At 35.2% G+C, this 22,109-nt stretch overlaps 1 protein-coding gene across 4 annotated transcripts; it reads right to left on the bottom strand.

Moving 5' to 3' along the window:
* Positions 1-16,766: 16,766 nt before the first annotated feature.
* On the bottom strand, positions 16,767-21,163 carry LOC18507039 (transcription factor bHLH79-like). Of its 4 annotated transcripts, XR_001927233.2 has the most exons (7): positions 20,497-21,161; positions 19,809-20,006; positions 19,551-19,616; positions 19,309-19,377; positions 19,135-19,212; positions 18,618-18,687; positions 16,993-17,133 (listed from the first exon to the last, which is right to left on the bottom strand). XR_001927233.2 is itself a non-coding variant. In XM_007099674.3 (6 exons), exons 1-6 carry the CDS (start codon positions 20,749-20,751, stop codon positions 17,005-17,007), a joined length of 795 nt encoding a protein of 264 aa, XP_007099736.3. In that variant the 5' UTR covers positions 20,752-21,160; the 3' UTR covers positions 16,767-17,004. The 4 variants fall into 4 exon arrangements, 3 of the variants coding, with proteins under 3 accessions (XP_007099736.3, XP_088661053.1, XP_088661052.1); XM_007099674.3 differs by lacking the exon at positions 18,618-18,687 and having other exon boundaries at positions 16,767-17,133; positions 20,497-21,160; XM_088804926.1 differs by lacking the exon at positions 16,993-17,133 and having other exon boundaries at positions 18,259-18,687.
* Between the last annotated feature and the right edge of the window lie 946 nt (positions 21,164-22,109).

The following is a 22,109-nucleotide window of genomic DNA, read 5'->3' as shown; positions in this document are numbered from 1 at the left end:
AAATAATTTGATTTTAGACTATGTTAGTGTTTAGGGATAGTTAAGCATGGTTATGAACAAAAACACAAAAGAAATATTCAATTTCTCTAAGGTTCCTTGTTGGCCGAACCATGAGGGCTGAATATCAATGGGGGATTGTTTTTATTTCAAGGAAAATGGCATGGAAAATGATGAAGTAAGGTGAAACGGTTATGTAGAAAAAAATTCGATGCTAGTACACCAAATGACCAAATTTTTTCTATAATGAATTGTGAGGGTTCTAATGCTGAATTTGGCTTTATTTAAATGTATGTGGTAAATTAAGGTATTAGAGGAGAAATGAATTAATTTGGAGGTGATTTGGACACAATCGTCGATTAATCGGGTGATCGGTCGAATTTAATCGATACCGTGATTAAGCGGTAATCGGACACATTTTTGCATTTACATATCAAGCATTAGTAGTTTAAATTAATTTATATCAATTTAGGGACAATATAGTAAATTCCTCGACTTTGTTATTTGTCAAGGTGGTGAGACGTCCGGAAAAGGCAAAGGAATTACGCCTGAGGACTATTAGTCAGAGTTCACCCGGAATCTGAATTTTGGACACCTGTGAGTGGACTGCCTATCAAAATTGTTTTGGGAATATGACTGTTTTGAACAAATTGTTTGAATGATTTTATGAAATTTTTCATGAAAATGAATGCGTTGGGAACAAGCTTTTGAGAAAAGGTTTATGTTATTAAATGTGGTTATTATGGATTTCTATGTGGTTGCATTATGTTGATATACATATATGCTTGAATATAATGTTGTGTAATTATGTTGACTCGGCTATGTGCGAGTAGGGAGTGTGCATAAGCCGAGGATGACCCGGTTATGTGCGAGTAGGGAGTGCGCATAATCCGGTGATGACCCAGCCATGTGCGAGTAGGGAGTGCGCATGAGCTGGTGATGATGATGATGATGAGCTGGTGATGATGATGATGGGTTGGTGAGATGATGATTATGGGTATATATATATATATATATATATATATATATATATACATATGTAAATGTGTGTGATATAGCAAATTGATGGACAATGATTTATGGTTGTAATGTACGTAAAATTTGACACATTATACTTTGAGAATTTTCATGAATGTTAGGTTGATTTTATTAGTTTAGCAGGATGGCTTTTGTTGAGTGAGGAAAAATGTTTCTCTTGTTGCTTTGTTTTCACTGCATCGAAATTCATGCTCGCTGTAGCGAAAAACTCTGGGGTTTGGAGGGGTTTTAAATAGGAATGAACTAAATTTCATTGTTTGAAACAAGTGCATCATGATTTTAAATTTTTCCTAATTGTTGCTTGTTCCCTTCCTTGTTCACTCACTGGGTTTATACTCACCATTTTCAAATTCATGTTTTCAGATCACGAGGTAGCCGATAATTAGGACGAGGTGTCCTTGTAGATCTGTGTACATCTTCTGGTAGGTGTCTCGGCATTCGGTAGCTGTATATCCATCCGAGTCACTCCGCTGGAGGTCGAGTATTATTTTGTTATGTATAGATGAACTTAATGTAAATTTTAAAAGAGTAATGCCAATACGAGTTGGCAATGTATATCACTATTTTGACTCAAAGTCATGAAATAGGACTTAGTGATAATAAATAGAATCATAAGTAAGATAAATAATAGGCTTGCCTGGGTTTAGTGGATTACGTCCATTGGACCCATGCGCCGGTCATGACCCGGAATTTGGGTCGTGACATATATGCTAAGAACCAAACTCATTAGATAGCTTATAAATATGAAAATATTTAAATTTTTCTTCAATTGGGTATATTACTATCAACTCCAAGTGAAAGTTAAAAGTGAGAATCATATATAAGCAAAAATAATTTATAAAGAATTTGAACCAATAGTAATTTCAAGTAATTGATTTCGTGTCAATAGTGAAGTTACATATACGAATCAATAACATCACTTAATATCATAAGTTTTCTTCAATTCTTGAAAATTGATTCCATACTCAAAATTCTCAAATATACAAAACTACCATTTAATTGTTTAGTCTTACCACAATAAGAAACATCTTTTGTACTTAAAACAAATCAAAGTTATTCTTAACAAAACACATTTCTACACCTCAAAATACTCAATCACAAATCAACTTCTTCAATAAGATCTTTCCATAACCATAACCTTAGCCTTTATGCACAAATTCATAATCTACGTTTTCTACCATGAGAAGCAATATTCTCCGATAAAATATTATTCCAATGAGTCTCGAATTTACTTCAATTAGAAACTAATATCACAAATTTCTCAATTTGACATTAATAAACTCATAGCACTTTAAAACAGAAATCTAATGTTCAAACTTCCAAAAGATTGCTTAAAATATCAATTCTTATGATCAAGTTTAAGAACCTTTTTTTTTTATGTAAAATCCAAAGTCACTCCAAATTAAGCAAATATCCTATTTCCATCAAAATGTCACTTCATCTTAAGTGCAAGACTGAAATCAACATTTACCCAAGCACTCCACAATTATTAATGCCAACAATTATCTCAAGATTTCAAAAATATTTTCTCATGTGAATTTTAATATTTCATATTTAAACTCTAACATATTACAATTTTAATCATGGTAAAAGATTCACTAATTACCCATCAAAAAACTCAAAAAATAAAATTTTGACCTAAATTTTATAAGATCTGTAAAATCAAAATTATCTCCATAATAACCTTGAATATAAGATATCTACCTTTTCATAACTCATACCAAAATCACTTGTTCTTTGTCAACTTACAGAGGTACATCATTGCTTTTTATTAAATTAATTTTCTATTAACCCCAAAATTATGAAAATATTATCTTATATCAACCAAATTAAGTATTTTGAATTCATAAGATCGTTAACATAAGCTTTAATACCAATTCATACCTAAAACAATGTCAAAGTCTTACATCTCCAAATATATAAAAATCTACTACTAGTTCTTAACCTCTTTCACGTACAATATAATTCTTAACAACTTGAACAACATTAAGAATATTAAATTCTATTCTAACTGTCTAGATTCTCTTTTTCTTGGATCTTAAATCAAACTCTGATACCATTATATGCCATGCCCTAAAACTGAGACATGACACGACCATAGTACTTCAAGATTACGCCTCAAAGTAATATGAAGCCTTTCTATCTTTCATTCTTACAGAAGTCCTTAAATGAAGTCATACTGATAATTTCATACTTATATTCTCGTCTATGTTACTATTCCAATCCATCTAAAGTCTCCAAGATGAAAAGTAATTAAACAACTAGAAAAAGATATATCAATTACATGTGGTAAAGCCTCGAGATAACTAACAATGTCTTGACACTGAGGTAGACTGTAAAGCCCGACCTTATAAAATACTATTCATGACATACATGTGATGATAGCATGATTGTATGCTAGGAAAGTCTCAAAAAATTTACAAAAGTCGGTATTGTACCTATAGATACAACAAAGTTGATTTAATCATCGAACTAGATCAAATAGGAATTTTAAGGTGAGATTAAGATCGTCACAGTCCAAGGATGACTCAAAATGGTAATTCGGAGTTTGAGGATCAATTTGGAGTCGAATCGAAATTTTCACTATTCAAGGGCAAAATGGTCATTTGCCACCTGGGGAAAAAAAGAGAATTTTAGAAAAGATTTTTTTTGACCCCATTTGACTTATTGGAGTATGATTTGAGGTTTAGAAGTGAAAAATTTTAATTTCGGTATAATTTGGAGTAAAATGGTAAAATGGTAATTTTGCCACCCCAGGGGCAAAATTGTAATTTGCCACCATCAGGACATTTTTTCCAGCACATGGTCTTCCTTTATCTTCATATTTGACCCTTGACTAATCATGTGGTGGAGATCAAATGTTTAAATTTTTAAAATTTTAAAAATGGACCAATAAGAAAATGCCATGTGTCAAGCTTAGGATATTTTATTATTTAACTAAAATATCAGCATAAATCAGCCCATTACTCTCCAAATATTCGGCCAAGCAAGGAAGAGAGAGAAAGAGAGGAAGAACAAACCCTAGGTCAGGAATTTCAAGAGAAAAAGTGTGGAAAATCAAGGAAAACAAGTGAAAAAGGTAGGATTTTTTAACATAAGCTTGAAATCTATTTTCCTTAAGCATTTCTCCTTATTTTCCATGCTTAAATTACATGTTTTAATGATGAATTGTTGGCTGATCAAAATGGGTTAGGAGAGAGAAAGTTGTTAGATTAATTTGATTTTAAGTTATGTTAGTGTTTTTAGTTAGTTTAGCATATTTAGAAACAAAACAACAAGAAAAGAATTTATTTTCTCCCACAACCATTAATGGCCGAATTTACCATGTATGAGTGAGGATGAGTTTAATTTTTATTCTAGGAGAATTGGTTAAGAAATGATGAATTATGAGCCTAGAAAAATAATGGAAATTTTCAGAGCAAAAATACGAATTTTTACCCATTAGGGGTATTTTCGTAATTTGCTATCGAGACTGATAATTTGCACCACACTGAGGGACATTAAGTCAATTTGGGTGCAATTAAGGTATAAAAACTGAAAAAAAAATTAATTTGGAATTAAATTGGACACGTTAGTAATTTAATCGGGTGATAAGATGAATTAGGCCAATACCGAGTTTAGATAGTTACCAGTGCATTTTTGCAATCCATATTATGCATTAATAGTCTAAATTAGTTTAATTTCAATTTAATACCAATGTAGTGAGTTTCTCAATTTTGTATTGTGTCAAGGTGGTGAGTCCTCCGACAAAGGCAAGGAAATTGCATTCGAAGACCAGTAGACAGAGTGCTTCGAAAGTTTGCATTCTAGACATTATGAGTAAACTTACTATTATTTTAATTATCTAGGGTGGTTTTTAGATGATTTCATGAATTTTATGGAAAAAGGAATTTAAAAAGGTAAATTTTCATGTTTTATGAATAAATGTGTTTCAATGAAATTAAATTATAAATTGTTTTGAAATTAATAGTGATTTTGAAAAATAGAGTACACGGAGACTGTTAATTGTGGCAATTTGATTGTTTATATTGATTGGCTTATGATAAATCGGGCATGATTGGCTAGTTGGCAATTGTATTGAAATACGAATTGTTTGGTTGCCTTGAAAGACTACGAATTACAAAATTGCCATATCATGTTATTGAGTTGTATTGTATGGTGGATTATATATATTAATTAATCACTGCAGTAGGGGGTTTCTATGGACCAGCCTTTTAGAGGGGCACGGTAAACCCCATTATATTCTTACCTCGAACGGAGAGGCGCGTAGGGTATCTCCTAGGGTAAAGCTTAGGGTTCACTTCACGCCAAACAACCACGCGAGGGGGAACTCAACCAACGCTAAGGAATGGGTATGTTTTCAAAACAAAAACATGATTTATGTGAAATATGAATTTTAATAGCCTTGGCGGTCTCGGTAGGATGCCTAGGCCAAGGTGTCCCCGAGAATGGATTTATGGCACAAGCCTAGTTTTTATGAGATTCATAAGCCTCTTTACATATTTTAAATGAAATGTATTCTTATGCTGTGACCTAGTTTATGATGATTTATTTTATTGTCTCCATGTACTCAACTCTAGATATTTATGATGATGTCTGTTTACTCATTGGGATTTTATAATCTCACCACCCTCCTTTCCACCTATTTCAGGTTCAATATAGGCTGTAGATAGCTGATCTCATCGAGGACTACCGTTGGATCTGTATTTTCCAAACCGTAGGTTCACAGTCCTCTTTACTTTTGTTTATTCGGGGGTCCTCTTGTTATTATAAATTAAATTAAATATTTTGACTTACTGTATTACAGTATGTATAAATTTATTTAGTTTTTACGCTATAAAAATTATTCACGTATAACTCTATAAATATTATTTTATAAGAAAATAGAATATTTTACTTAATATTTCTTTTATTTTCTTATTATATTCAAATAACCATAATTTCGTTTAAAATGAAGATTTTAGATTTTTAAACTCATTTTGAATATGAATTATGTGTTTTGTACTTGTATATTACGTTTTCGCCAGTTTCAAAATTTTTGAGAAAAATGACCAAAATACCCTTGTAAGACGAAAATTAATATTTTATTTGTTTTTAGTTGAAAACAGTTTAAAATATTTTAGAACACGATATTTGACAATGGTTGCTCATAAGGGAAATGAGAAACTGATAGAAAAGCCTTGCGAGATCTTGGGTTGACATTCCGGTTAATAAGTGTCTACCGAAACACCGCGACAGTTGTCACGGGCTCGAGGGGAGTACCGAGTCGAGACAATTCAATTGGTATCAGAGCTTTTGGTTTTAAAGATCAAAGTTTTTAGTTTTAAAGTTGTTTTAAAAATTTACAATATCAGTGTGGCCCCGGATTAAGTTAGGTTAGGTTAGGTTAAATAGAATGCATGCATCTGCATATAGAGCCTAAGGTTACCTAAACTTGCTCGTATTCTTTTATAGATTATAATGCCTCCTCGACGCAGACGCCAACCTCTCACTAGATCGGTTGGGAGGGAAAAAGGTCGTTCCCAACGTCATCAACCAGATACAGTAGAAGTGGAATCAGTTGCATCCACCATTCGGGCAACACCTGCTGCTGAGCAAGCCGAGAGTCCTCCACATCCTCCACCTCCTCAACCACCTACTGGTATTCCCGCCATGCCTACCGAAGTAGCACAGGCATTGGCAACTTTCTTTATCGTAATGGCTGGTCAAGCTCAGACTGGTCAAGTTTCACCTATAGTGCCTCCAGCTACTCCTTTAGTTCCACCACCAGTACAAGATGTATCCATTTCTAAGAAGCTAAAGGAGGCTAGACAACTCAGTTGTATGTCTTTCGCAGGTGAGTTGGATGCCATTGTGGCAAAGGACTAGATTAATCAGGTTTCAGAGACTCTCTGATATGGGATTAGATGACAACATGAAGCTGATGGTGGCTACGAGATTATTAGAGAAGAGGGCTCGTACTTGGTGGAATTCGATGAAGTCCCGTTCCATTACTCCTCAGACATGGTCCGATTTTCTCAAGGAATTCGATGGTCAGTATTTCACTTATTTTCATTAGAAAGAAAAGAAGAGAGAATTTCTGAGTTTGAAACAGGGGAATCTAACTGTAGAGGAGTACGAGACTCGTTTTAACGAGTTGATGTTATATGTGTCGGATCTGGTGAAATCTGAGCAAGATCAGGCCAGCTATTTCGAGGAACGGCTCCGTAATGAGATTAGAGAGCGAATGACAGTGACTGGTAGGGAGCCACATAAGGAGGTAGTACAGATGGCTTTACGGGCTGAGAAGCTCGCGACTGAGAATAGGAGGATTCGGACTGAGTTTGTAAAAAAGAGGAACCCTGGTATGTCTTCTAGTCAGCCAGTAAAAAGAGGCAAGGACTCAGCTACTTCAGGGAGCACTACTTCTATTTTCGTGACATCTCCTCAACCTCCATTTCCACCATCACAACAAAGACCTTTGAGGTTTAGCAGATCTGCTATGACTAGTTTTGGGAAGAGTTCTGAAGGTTCTAACAGATGCAGAAATTGTGGAAATTATCATGTTGGGCTGTGTAGGGGGCCTACATTATGTTTTCATTGTGGTCAGTCGAGTCATATTAGGAGTAATTGCCCACGGTTAGGACGAGCCACTATAGTTGCATCATCTCCACCAGCTCGCACTGATATGTAGAGGAGAGATTCTTCTGGGTTACCACCGGACAGGGAGTAGCCATACGGTTCAGTGTGGAGAGTAATACCCCAGCGCATCCACCTTCGAGACCACAGACTCGTACTTCGATAAAAGTTTTCGCTGTGACGGAAGATGAGGCACGGGTCCGACTTGGAGCAGTGACAGGTATTATGTCTTTATTTGATAAAGATGCTTATGTTTTGATAGATTCTGGCTCAGATAGATCTTATGTGAGTACGACATTTGCATCAATTGCTGATAGAAACCTGTCACCATTAGAGGGAGAAATTGTAGTGCATACCCCTCTAAGAGAACAGTTGATTAATAATACTTGTTATAGAGACTGTGGGGTAAGGGTAGGTGAGGAAGAATTTAGGGGTGACTTAATTCCTCTAGAGATCTTGGATTTTGATTTAATATTGGGTATGGACTGGTTAATTGCGCATCGGGCAAACATGGATTGTTTCCAAAAAGTTGTTCTTCTGAATTCGGAGGGAGCAGAGATTGTGTTTGTAGGGGAACATCGAGTTTTACGATCTTGTGTAATCTCGATCATCAAAGCTTCGAAATTAGTGCAAAAAGGGTATCCAACTTATTTGACATAGGTGATTGATACTTCAAAGGGGGAACCTAAGTTAGAGGATGTCTCAATAGTAAGTGAGTTTCTTGATGTATTTCCTGATGATTTACCGGGACTACCTCCTGATCGAAAGCTTGAGTTCCCTATTGATTTACTTTCGGGTACCGCACCTATTTCTATTCATCCATATAGAATGGCTCCGGCAGAGTTGAAGGAATTGAAAGTCCAATTGCAAGATTTGGTGGATAAAGGTTTCATTCGCCCTAGCATTTCTCCTTGGGGAGCACCAGTCATATTTGTAAAGAAGAAGGATGGCACTCTTTGATTGTGTATCGATTACCGTCAGCTGAACCGAGTGACCATCAAGAATAAATACCCTTTACCCCAGATAGATGATCTTTTTGATCAATTACGAGGTGTTATGGTCTTCTCTAAGATTGATTTGAGATCTGGGTACTATCAGTTGAGGATTAAGGAGCAAGATGTACCCAAGACTGCCTTCAAGACGCGTTATGGGCATTATGAGTTTCTGGTGATGACGTTTGGTTTGACTAATGCCCCGGCAGTTTTTATGGATCTTATGAACAGGGTGTTCCATCTATACTTGGATAAGTTTGTGATAGTATTCATAGATGACATCCTGGTTTATTCGAAGAATGAGGATGAACATGTTGTCCATTTGCGCATTATGTTGCAAACTTTGCGCGAGAGGCAACTCTATGCCAAGTTCTCTAAATGTGAATTTTGGTTGAAGGAAGTGGTTTTCTTGGGACATGTGGTGTCCGTAGTTGGAATTTATGTCGATCCCAAGAAGATTGAGGCAATCTTGCAATAGGAGCAACCGAGAACGGTAACTGGGATTCGTAGTTTCCTTGGCTTAGCCGGTTATTACCGAAGATTTGTTTAGGGATTTTCTTTGATAGCAGCTCCTCTAACTCGTTTGACTCGTAAAGGAGTTAAGTATGAGTGGGATGATGTTTGTGAGAATCGATTTCAGAAGCTAAAGAACCGGTTAACCTCCGCTCCCGTTTTAACACTTCCTGTTAGTGGAAAAGAATTTGTGGTATATAGTGATGCATCTAAGTTGGGATTAGGGTGTGTATTGATGCAGGATGAGAAAGTAATAGCTTACGCTTCTCGACAGTTGAAAAAGCATGAGACGAATTACCCTACTCATGACTTGGAGTTAGCAGCAATTGTCTTCGCATTGAAGATTTGGAGACATTATGTATATGGTGAGCGTTGTCGAATTTTTACTGATCATAAGACTTTGAAGTATTTGCTCACCCAGAAAGAGCTTAACTTGAGACAGAGACGATGGTTGGAGTTGATTAAGGATTATGACTTAGTGATTGATTATCATTCGAGAAAAGCAAATGTGGTAGCAGATGCCTTAAGTCGTAAATCCTCATCGTCGTTAGCAACACTTCGGAGTTATTATTTTCCAATGTTACTTGAGATGAAATCTCTAGGGATCCAGTTGAATAATGGTGAGGATGGAACCCTACTTGCTAGTTTCGTCGTAAGACCTTCATTGTTGAATCAGATCAGAGAATTGCAGAAATCTGATGATTGGTTGAAACGGGAAGTTCAAAAGCTGCAAGATGGAGAAACTAGTGAGTTTAGACTCAGTGATTATGGTAATTTGATGCTTAGAGACCGAATTTGTGTCCCTAAGGATGATCAATTGAGACGAGCTATTTTGGAGGAAGCTCATTCTTCCGCCTACGCTTTACATCCCAGAAGCACCAAGATGTATCGAACTATTAAAGAAAGTTATTGGTGGTCGGGTATGAAACGAGACATAGCAGAGTTTATAGCGAAATGTCTCACATGCCAACAGATTAAGGCGGAGCATCAAAAACCGTCAGGTACTCTTCAACCTTTACCAATTCCTGAATGGAAGTGGGAACACGTGACTATGGACTTTGTATTGGGTTTGTCGCGGACACAAAGTGGGAAGGATGCTATTTCGGTGATTGTGGATATATTGACTAAGTCCGCCCATTTCTTGGCTATCCATAACACGTATTCTATTGAGAGGCTGGCCAGACTTTATATAGATGAGGTTGTGAGATTGCATGGAGTTCCAGTTTCTATTGTGTCAGATCGAGACCCTCGGTTTACTTCTCGATTTTGGCTGAAATTTCAAGAAGCTCTTGGAACTAAATTGAGATTTAGTACTACCTTTCATCCACAGACAGATGGTCAATCTGAGAGAACTATTCAGACCTTGGAGGATATGTTACGGGCTTGTGTCATTGACTTTATTGGGAGTTGGGACAAACACTTGCCATTGGTGGAGTTCGCGTATAATAACAGTTTTCAGTCTAGTATTAGGATGGCACCATACGAGGCTTTGTATGGAAGGAAGTGCCGAACTCCGCTCTGTTGGGATGAAGTAGGTGAGAGGAAATTGGTGAATGTGGAATTGATTGATCTGATAAATGATAAGGTCAAGGTTATCCGAAAGCGGTTAAAGACAGCTCAAGATAGGCAGAAGAATTATTCGGATAAACGAAGGAAAATTTGGAGTTTGAAGTCGATGATAAAGTTTTTCTTCAGGTCTCTCCTTGGAAAGGTAATAATTTGAAAATTCCAAGTATTAAATCTTATTTGATTATACTATTGTGATAATTTGTGGTATTTATTGGATGATGAAAGGTGTGATTCGATTCGCGAAAAGGGAAAAGCTCAATCCAAGATACATTGGACCCTTTCGTATCATTGAAAGGATTGGGCCAGTGGCTTACAGACTTGAATTACCCCCAAAGTTAGATCGGATTCATAATGTCTTCCACGTCTCGATGTTGAAAAAGTATGTTCCCGATCCCTCTCACATTTTAGAGACACCTCCCATTGAGTTGCATGAGGATTTGAAGTTCGAGGTGCAGCCTGTACGTATTCTAGATCGAAAGGATCGAGTGCTAAGGAACAAGAGCATTTCAATGGTGAAAGTATTGTGGAAGAATGCTCAAATGGAGGAGATGACGTGGGAAGTCGAGGACCAGATGAGAAACCAATATCCACATCTTTTCTTCGCATCCAGTAAATGAAATTTTGAGGTCAAAATTTTATTTTAAAGGGGGTAGTGCTGTAAAGCCCGACCTTATAAAACACTATTCATGACGTACATGTGATGATAGCATGATTGTATGCTAAGAGAGTTCCGAAAAATTTACAAAAGTTGGTATTGTACCTAGAGGTACAACAAAGTTGATTTAATCCTTGAACTAGATCAAATAGGAATTTTAAGGTGAGATTAAGATCGTCACAGTCCAAGGATGACTCAAAATGGTAATTCGGAGTTTGAGGATCAATTTGGAGTCGAATCAAAATTTTCACTATTAAGGGGCAAAATGGTCATTTGCCACCTGGGGAAAAAATGGAAAATTTAGGAAAGATTTTTTTGACCCCATTTGACTTATTGGAGTATGATTTGACTTATTGGAGTATGATTTGAGGTTTAGAAGTGAAAAATTTTAATTTCGGTATAATTTGGAGTAAAAGGGTAAAATGGTAATTTTGCCACGTCAGGGGCAAAATTGTAATTTTCCACCATCAGGACATTTTTTCCAGCACATGGTCTTCCTTTATCTTCATCTTTGACCCTTGACTAATCATGTGGTGGAGATAAAATGTTTAAATTTTTAAAATTTTACAAATGGACCAATAAGAAAATGCCATGTGTCAAGCTTAGGATATTTTATTATTTAACTAAAAAATCAGCATAAATCAGCCCATTACTCTCCAAATATTTGGCCAAGCAAGAAAGAGAGAGAAAGAGAGGAAGAACAAACCCTAGGTGAGGAATTTCAAGAGAAAAAGTGTGAAAAATCAAGGAAAACAAGTGAAAAAGGTAGGATTTTTTAACTTAAGCTTGAAATCTATTTTCCTTAAGCATTTCTCCTTATTTTCCATGCTTAAATTACATGTTTTTATGATGAATTGTTGGCTGATCAAAATGGGTTAGGAGAGAGAAAGTTGTTAGATTAATTTGATTTTAAGTTATGTTAGTGTTTTTAGTTAGTTTAGCATATTTAGAAACAAAACAACAAGAAAAGAATTTATTTTCTCCCACAACCATTAATGGCCAAATTTACCATGTATGAGTGAGGATGAGTTTGATTTTTATTCTAGGAGAATTGGTTAAGAAATGATGAATTATGAGCCTAGAAAAATAATGGGAATTTTCAGAGCAAAAATATGAATTTTTACACATTAGGGGTATTTTCGTAATTTACTGTCGAGACTGATAATTTGCACCACACTGAGGGACATTAAGTCAATTTGGGTGCAATTGAGGTATAGAAACTGAAAAAAATTAATTTGGAATTAAATTGGACGTGTTAGTAATTTAATCGGGTGATAAAACGAATTAGGCCAATACCGAGTTTAGATAGTTACCAGTGCATTTTTGCATTCCATATTATGCATTAATAGTCTAAATTAGTTTAATTTCAATTTAGTACCAATGTAGTGAGTTTCTCAATTTTGTATTGTGTCAAGGTGGTGAGTCCTCCGACAAAGGCAAGGAAATTGCATTCGAGGACCAGTAGACAGAGTGCTTCGAAAGTCTGCATTCTAGACATTGTGAGTAAACTTACTGTCATTTTAATTATCTAGGGTGGTTTTTAGATGATTTCATGAATTTTATGGAAAAAGGAATTTAAAAAGGTAAATTTTCATGTTTTATGAATAAATGTGTTTCAATGAAATTAAATTATAAATTGTTTTGAAATTAATAATGATTTTGAAAAATAGAGTACACGGAGACTGTTAACTGTGGCAATTTGATTGTTTAAATTGATTGGCTTATGATAAATCGAGCATGATTGGCTAGTTGGCAATTGTATTGAAATACGAATTGTTTGGTTGCCTTGAAAGACTACGAATTACAAAATTGCCATATCATGTTATTGAGTTGTATTGTATGGTGGATTATATATATTAATTAATCACTGCAGTAGGGCGTTTCTGTGGACCAGCCTTTTAGAGGGGTACGGTAAACCCCATTATATTCTTACCTCGAACGGAGAGGCGCGTAGGGTATCTCCTGGGGTAAAGCTTAGGGTTCACTTCACGCCAAACCACCACGTGAAGAGGAACTCAACCAACGCCAAGGAACGGCTATGTTTTCAAAACAAAAACATGATTTATGTGAAATGTGAATTTTAATAGCCTTGACGGTCTCGGTAAGATGCCTAAGCCAAGGTGTCCCCGAGAATGGATTTATGGCACAAGCTTAGTTTTTATGAGATTCATAAGCCTCTTTACATATTTTAAATGAAATGTATTCTTATGCTGTAACCCAATTTATAATAATTTATTTTATTGTCTCCATGTACTCAATTCTAAATATTTATGATGATGTCTGTTTACTCATTGGGATTTTATAATCTCACCACCCTCTTTTCCTCCCATTTCAGGTTTAGTATAGGCTGTAGATAGCTGATCTCATTGAGGACTACTGTTGGATCTGCATTTTTCAAACCGTAGGTTCACAGTCCTCTTTACTTTGTTTATTCGGGGGCCCTCTTGTTATTGTAAATTAAATTAAATATTTTGGCTTACTGTATTACAGTATGTATAATTTTATTTAGCTTTTACGCTATAAAAATTATTCACGTATAACTCTATAAATATTGTTTTATAAGAAAATAGAATATTTTACTTAATATTTCTTTTATTTTCTTATTATATTCAAATAACCATAATTTCGTTTTAAATGAAGATTTTAGATTTTTAAACTCATTTTGAATATGAATTATGTGTTTTGTACTTGTATATTACGTTTTAGCCAGTTTCGAAATTTTTGAGAAAAATGACAAAAATACCCCTGTGAGACGAAAATTAATATTTTATTTGTTTTTAGTTGGAAACAGTTTAAAATATTTTAGAACACGATATTTGACAATGGTTGCTCACAAGGGAAATGAGAAACTGATAGAAAAGCCTTGCGAGGTCTTGGGTTGACATTTCGGGTAATGAGTGTCTACCGGGACACCACGACAGTTGTCACGGGCTCTAGGGGAGTATCGGGTCGTGACATAGACTTCCCAAAATTGTTCTCTTAGCTCCCATAACTCTAAAGCTCTCAATCTCTAGTCATCTACAAAACTGAAAGTAAAGGAATGAGTAAACCACAGCTCAGGAAGTATAACCACACATACCTTACTGGATCAAGCATCATTTCCAATATATCATATAGTTCATTTAAGAGCATTTCACTAAATCATACTTTCAAACATTTAAACAAATCATTATATCCAAAATGAGAAATTTCGTAAGTTCATAAATCATTAATCACCAAATATCATCCTTAAAATATCGTTCAAGCAAATCATAGTTTCAATCGTTGAAACTCGTAAAGTTTCATCATCTTAGCTATGGTCACTATTATATCCCGTGACACGGGTTGTATCAACTAATCATTCTCATTATTGTTACTAATTATTATATCCCATTAGCAGGGAGGTGTACTAGCTATTATATCCTATTAGCAGGGTCGTAGAACTAGCTCTGGTGTCAATTATCCAACTTCCCAAGGATCAATTCATAGCTTTTAAAACATTCTTTAAAGATGATCAAAGATTTCATTTCATTCATAAATCAATATTTGTGATATGAATAAACCAAAACATTCATAAAACAATGTTCGTCATATGAATAAATCAAATCATTTGTAAATCCATCATTTGTCACATAAGTAAACAAAATCATTCATAAAGCAATGTCCATCATATTATTAAGCCCAAAACAAAAAAAAAATCACATGCTTGACCCTATTTTCATATATTAAAAATAATGAAATAAAATGTTTGATTCTTTCAAGAAATATGCATATGTGATAGTTTCGAAGCAATTAATGTGTGAAGATATACTTACCTTTCTTTGTCCTAACAAACTCCATCCTCCCAAGATAAACAAAAGCCTAATAACAATCATTTAAACAAATTAGAAACAATTTAACTCTTTAAAATCTATTTATCATCCGAAACTACACAAAATAACCCAAACTCTCCTAAATCAAAAATCCGGACAGCTTGTACATCATTCAATAAAATGGCCATATCTTAAGCTATGAAACTCGAAATCGAGATTTGTTTGATGCGTTAGAAACTAGACTTAATAAGATTTCTATTCTTGTAAATCTCAACACTTAGTTCACTTTAGTAAAAGTGTAGAAAATTTTCGAAATTGCCCCTGGCATTGCTGCCAGGCAGTTTGCACTGTCTTTACAAAAAAAGACATCATATCTTTACATAGGAAACTTGGAATCCACTTTTGTTTGGTTCGTTAGAAAATAGACTCATGTAGCTTTCCAACCATTTATAACTCAACTAGTGAAACTCCCTAAATAATTTCATAATCAGACTCAAAGTGACGAGACAGAACATGATACTTAATTCTCCAAGTAGATTATACCTTTGAAGCATGGTCTCGATACATCGGCATTTGTCTTGTAGAATTTGAGGCTTCAAAGGTGATGTCTCGATGCCTTCATGGAAAGTCTCAATACTTGCTTAGGTTGTTTCTGAGGCATTTTAAGTTTGAGGTCCCAATACTTACCCAAAATGTCTGGATACCTTAAGCATTTTAAGTTGTTTCTAAGGCATTTTGAACTTCAAACACTAAGCCATTTTTTATATAAATGTTTGAGGGGTTTTGTGGTGTTTTAATATCCTTAAACACTTATATTTTGATCATTTGATTTTTGACATTTCAAAATAAGGATCAATGGTAAAGCTAACAATATCCTTGGTCAAATTTAGTTGCGAATTCGATGAGCATTTTGGAACCGGCTCCAGTTGATGCCGGTAGAAATGAACGTGAAGATGGTATGCTTTTTAATCTCTACATACTACCATACTTTGCCTTTCATCATTGAATAACGCTCCGTCTTGCTGTTGTTTTTCCGCTACTTGGCTTTTCGCTTACGAAATGAGTCCCCGCAAAGTAACTACACTTGATTACGAATGTACAAACTTAATCCTTCTGTCATAAATTTTCTCATTTTTAGTTTTTAATTTTTTAAAAACCTGTTTGCTTCTACATCCAAATGTGTTCTTCTCTTATCTAGACAAGTAGCAGAAGGAATAGCCCATAGGTTCCGAAGAAAACCTATTTAACTTGGTGCCCTTCGAATTATTCTTGGTTTTATGCTTCTTTAAAAATTCTCTACTTCTTCTGTTTGTAAGGCCTGTTTGTTACGTCAACAGTGGTAAACTCCCCTTTTCCCTAACGTAACCTACGCTGCACCAAATCATTCTCTCAATCTAAGCCAAAATACTCATTTATGTTAATTTTGTTACATTTCACTCTTCGTTTTGGTTGTGCATTTGATGCATTCTCTAGGAATGTAAATTAGTGGGCTATATTGTTTGTTTATATTTTGTCATATTTGCATTTTTCTAATATTATTTGTATTTCTTTGTGCAGTGATGCATCCAAATGATCTGGTTGATTGGGTCAATATGCCTGGTAGATTTGTTTCTCCTGTTTTGTTCTCAGTTTTCCTCCCTCTTCTCTTTGCTGTTATTGAATTATAAATAAAAATTCTGCATTTATCGTAGACATAGAAACTACCAGACAAATTTAAGAACAAGGCCACATTTACCAAACTCATTTCTGCAACAGATGTAACCAATCCCCTTTGATCTAAAGACAAGCACATTACTCTTGCTGCTTTGAGTGCCAACAAGGTTTCTCCAAATTATGTTGCCCTTTCAAAATTTCCACCAACATGCATCTGCAGCCACTCAGGCTGTGATCCTTGAGCATATTCCCTAGCTGCTTGTGCACCAAATATCATTCCAGCAGCATCATATGGTTGTGAACCAAGCTTAAAGACCAGATTAACGTGTTCAGAAAATCATACCATAGCTCCAATAATTTTTCTTTTTTATATGCACAAGATCATAAATTTGCTAAAACTAATTAACAATGCTAACAATGGTAAAGGTGCATTTTCTTCATGAGGAAAGTAAATTACAAGACATCAACATCTGCAATTGGAGTTCATCTGCCAAATTCTACGAGAGTCAAAACATATTCTTTTATGGGAAATTATCAACATGATGAATAGTATGCATTCATGATATGGTGATAGCACCAACGAGTGACAAGGTCACACACTTACATTAATGAAGAAAAAAAAATGATGCAGAAAATTTTGATAAACATAAGACTGAATTTAAAATTTGGACTAGTCTTGGACAAAAACAAAGCATAAAGAAACTTTTAGAACTTAAATGTCATGAAGCAAAATGCACTTTAATATGCTCAATAATATGTTCTAGGTAATATAACTTTATAGATATCTGTGTACATCTCTTAGGCTTAATTCATATCTGTGTGTATCTCTTCGGCTTAATTCATATCAAAGCATTAACTGAGAATTAACAAAAGCCTCCAGGATGCAAAACTGTTTGGTCAAGGAATAATAATCTCACTCACCAACTCACAAGTTTTCCAGGATGGTATGATTGATTTGGTTAATGTTAGTGCCATAAGGCCATGGATGTCATTCAAATTCTAGAAACTAAGCAAATTAAAATGCAAACAAGATTCACAGCCAGAAAAGTCTGAAGATTGGTTTAGTATTTTAGGCCATTCTTATTAGTTAAAACTTTTGGGATGATTCATTCTGAGAGGATATATAACATCTTTCCTCCAGGCAGTTCTATGGTCAAATTTTTTAGGACCACATTATCAAGTAAAATCAGTTCCAACATAGAGCAAAGGCGAAATTTTGCTGGAAGGGAGTCCATGCGTAAAACCTATTAAAACTTGCACCTAGAATAGCATGTTAGAAAGGGATTTATATGTTGCGTGTCCTTTCCTTCAGCCAAACTTTTGGGACATACTGTCCTCTTACCTAATCCACCAATCAACAATTAGGAAAAATTGAGAGAAAGGTGCTGAAAATTTGGATATATACAACATGAATTTAGGAAATCATAACTGATTTGTTGGTTGAAAAACTAGGATCAGATTCGAAAGATAACTTTGGATTACAGGGAGCAGTTACATCAAGAATCTTCTTGCCTGGTGCCTATGTTAAAGGAAACATGACCCTCAGAGTCTTCCTTTTTTAAACTTGAAGAGTTCAAAAGATACCATCAAGTACTTAATTTAAGCTTACTAGTTTTGTCTGTATTTCTTATAATGGTAGGATCCAGAAGATGGAAGACCCTTAACATTGTAGTCATTACTAAAGTGGCTGAATCTGATAAACAAAATTTACGAGGAATAAGTTTTGAATATAACTCTTCCAGAGAACAGATTTACATTACATTTGAATAGAATTTAAGCATTCAGGCACACCTGAGCATCTGGCTCAATGATCGGTGCATCTATCCTTCTGCTCATAGAGTTGGGTTCAAATCCCCCTTCCCTAAATAAAAAATAAAAAAGATTTAAGCTTTCAGGCTTGGTTGTAAATTGCTTCACACTGAAATATTAAGGTTTTTTAACAAACCCCCCCCCCCCCCTCCCCCCCCACCGAGGGTTCTCAAACAAAAAAAATCAGATCTGGTATTTCACAATATATGCATAAAACCAGTGATGGAGGACCTTAGTTATTCAACCTACAGTAGTACAAGTAACTTAAACTACATCAATGCAAAGTTGAACTCTTGGTCTTACTTTATTCACCAATCGAATTTACCATCTGAATTTTATGTCAAGAAGCAGTATAATGGCTTCTGATAAGTATCTAGAGTGATCTCAAAATGAAGCAGCGGTTTTTTACTCACATCAGACTTTAATTTGATGCTATTCATGCTAATAGCTCATATGATGAGAAAAATATTAAGTGATCAATCAACTTAAGCAGACTTACATCCTTTGAATGAAAGCCTTCGATGCTAGGACTCATGTTCATCCTTGAATTAACTGCTTCTAGCTTCATTGACAGGAACTACAACATAGCATTATATTAGGTTAAGGCTTGAATGGATAGCCTAAAAACTCAGAAATTGGCACACCAAGACAGCAAGATGCGTAAGATCCATACCTCAACCTGCCGCTGCAGTGACTGGATATAATTAATTATCTCATCAAGGACGAGTGCTTTTCCAATGACCTGATTGAAAACTTTGTGTTAAGGTTTAATATAATAACAAAATAAGAAAATATAAATAATAGCAAAAGGCACCCAAACCATCACAATTTTTCCTCAGGCTGAGTGGTAAGGAACTGATCAGAGTACACAAAGGATATAGAACTGTACAACACAACTACCACAATAATAAATACCTTATTACATCCAGGGACCAAATCTTGAAGAATCTTCATCCTCTCACTAATCTTCTCTCTCCTGGCCTGCAAAGGAAAAAACTTGCTCTAAGAACATGTTTTCAAAGGGCCCGAACCACTCTTCTTTACCACTCACATTATCACCTGAACCAGCAAGAATCGTGAATCTGGATTTACAGTTTGTTTTACAGTATGAAAGTTAAATTTCTCAGATTTTAAGTTGAAAATTGGAAATTAGATAAGATTTAAGTGAATTACTCTCTCAGCCAGACTATGACTATCCGTAGCTTGACCCCTTCTGGCTCTGACATGAATATAGTCTTGCTTAGGCGGTTCAGTAGGTTTACCATACTGTTCTGGCTTGCTACCAGCTGCAGAACTTGTTTCCACCTCAGCTTTAGAAATTGCATTTTCATTCTTTGTCGATGATTTCACCCGTTTTCCATTTGAATCATTCTGTTAAAATCTAAACTATAAGCCATCATGATACCGAATATAAACCAACATTAACTCATATGCGTCTAAACCAGTTCCAATTTAAACCATTTATCATACCTTACCTCTCAAAACTTAGTTTACTAGTGAATTAAAACATCTACATCTAAAAATAAAACCACAATGAACCCAAATTTTGAATTGAAAATATAATTTTTTTCAACCTCAATGAATTGAAGTCAAGCAAAGCCCAGAACTTGGCTTTAGCTACAAGGAGAGACTTAAAGAAAGAACTGAAATTTGAGTAAAACAAGCTAACAATGAAACAAAATCCACACCAAATTCAATCCAAAAACGTCACATTAAAAAAAAAAAACTAAAATATCTTCATTAATTGACCTTAAATTCCAAAACTTTCCTACCATTCTCTTGTCTATCAAGCAACTCATAATCCAGCAAATAAAAACAATTAAAAAACCCATAAATTAAAACAAAAAAAAAAAAAACCCACAAATTCATTTGCACTGGTAGTAGAAACCATCTTGGAAGACTCATCTTCAGAGCTCAAATCCGCCCCAAACCCATCTCTGTGACCCGAACTTTCCCCAAACCCGCCCAAAGTACCCATTCGGACGCCTAATCTCCCTGCAGTTGTAACATTTGGGTCAGAGCGTGAGTTGATTGGGAAAGGCCAAATCTCAGCAAGGCTGTAAGATGAAAGATTGGCTGCTGAAAAAGATGACTCATTGATCAATGGAGGATCCATATTGAAGGACCCGTATTCATAAAAAATGGGGAGACTTTTGTATTTGGGATTTGGATCCAAATTTTGGGTTCTTTAAAAGAAAAGATGGGAAAATAAGTGTTATATTTTATGGTTGAAGCTTGGGTTTTGGCGTGGGACAGTGGAGAGAAGGGTTTAACCTTGGAAGTGGATTGAAGGGGGCTATTTAACCAGTTGGTCGAGGGAGAGAAAGTGAAGAAGAGAAGCTTCAAGTCCAAGAGCTGATTAACAGAGAGAGGTATGAAGATGGAGATTGCGGATGCAGAGAGTGTTGTATGCGTGTGTGTGTGATCTTCGCAATTGTTGGACTTCGGACTGGAACTGAAGGGCGGTGCGCAATGTGCATATCTTGCTTTTTAGTTCAAGAGTTAGTGTCCATACCTTACAAATATTATGGGTTTCAAAAACTAAAATGGACTTATTATTACTAAAATAAATCAAAAATGGCAGAAAAAAAAAAGAAAAGAAACACGTTCTATTTCCATATACAGTATTCCTAAACATAATTTAATTTTGGGGAGTGTGTGAGATCTACGACGAGAGATACTCCCACATTTTGTAAACAAGTCTATACTCGCTTTCTTTAGCATTCACGTGTACAAATGGGAGATTTTGTAGCATTTCCGTCCTAACGCCTAAGATTGGTGGCGAGTGTGCGTGGTTTGTCGTGTCCTCAGTGGGTACGGTAGACGTGGGATCAAGTGCCTTCAAGTACGTTTTGGAAGCAACCCAATGCTATCTGATTTTAAGCTAAAATTTTTTATTTTAAGCTAAATTTTGGATTAATATAGATGTATCTTAACATATATATATATATTACCTAATATTTTATCTTAAAGACTTTGACTTAGAGGTTTGGGTTTGAATCTTAAGACAACAAGGGCCAAATAGAATTATCTTTTATTATGTATACTAAAATTATATGAAAATGAGAAACACATTTATGTTAATATCAACATTAAAAATGTTAGTTAAACCTAATGTCATATGTCAAAGTTTCTTGTTTGATAAAGAAAGATGCATCTAACCATTGCCATTTTGTACACAAAGGGTTTGGCCCTAAAGACAAATACAATGGCTTGTTTTGTCAAAGCTTTCGTAGATAAGATAACCTTTTAGCACCATAACTATCATTGCCTAACCCTATCTTTCTCACACCACTTTTCCCTTACCTAACTTGCTTAGCAAAAAACATATACCTAGCCAACCAAGTGTGACTAATCCCTAGAAAGCCTCTTTTTGCCATGCTAAAGATGGGTTGAGCCACCATGTGCAAGTAAACTTGCTAATGTAAACTTGACTAAGGTTTTTACTATAACTAACGGCTTTGTTTTAAGAAT

This window comes from Theobroma cacao, chromosome 3, assembly GCF_053813885.1.
Source record: "Theobroma cacao isolate CCN51 chromosome 3, ASM5381388v1, whole genome shotgun sequence".
NCBI lineage: Eukaryota > Viridiplantae > Streptophyta > Magnoliopsida > Malvales > Malvaceae > Theobroma > Theobroma cacao.
This window is presented reverse-complemented; position numbering and strand designations above follow the sequence as displayed.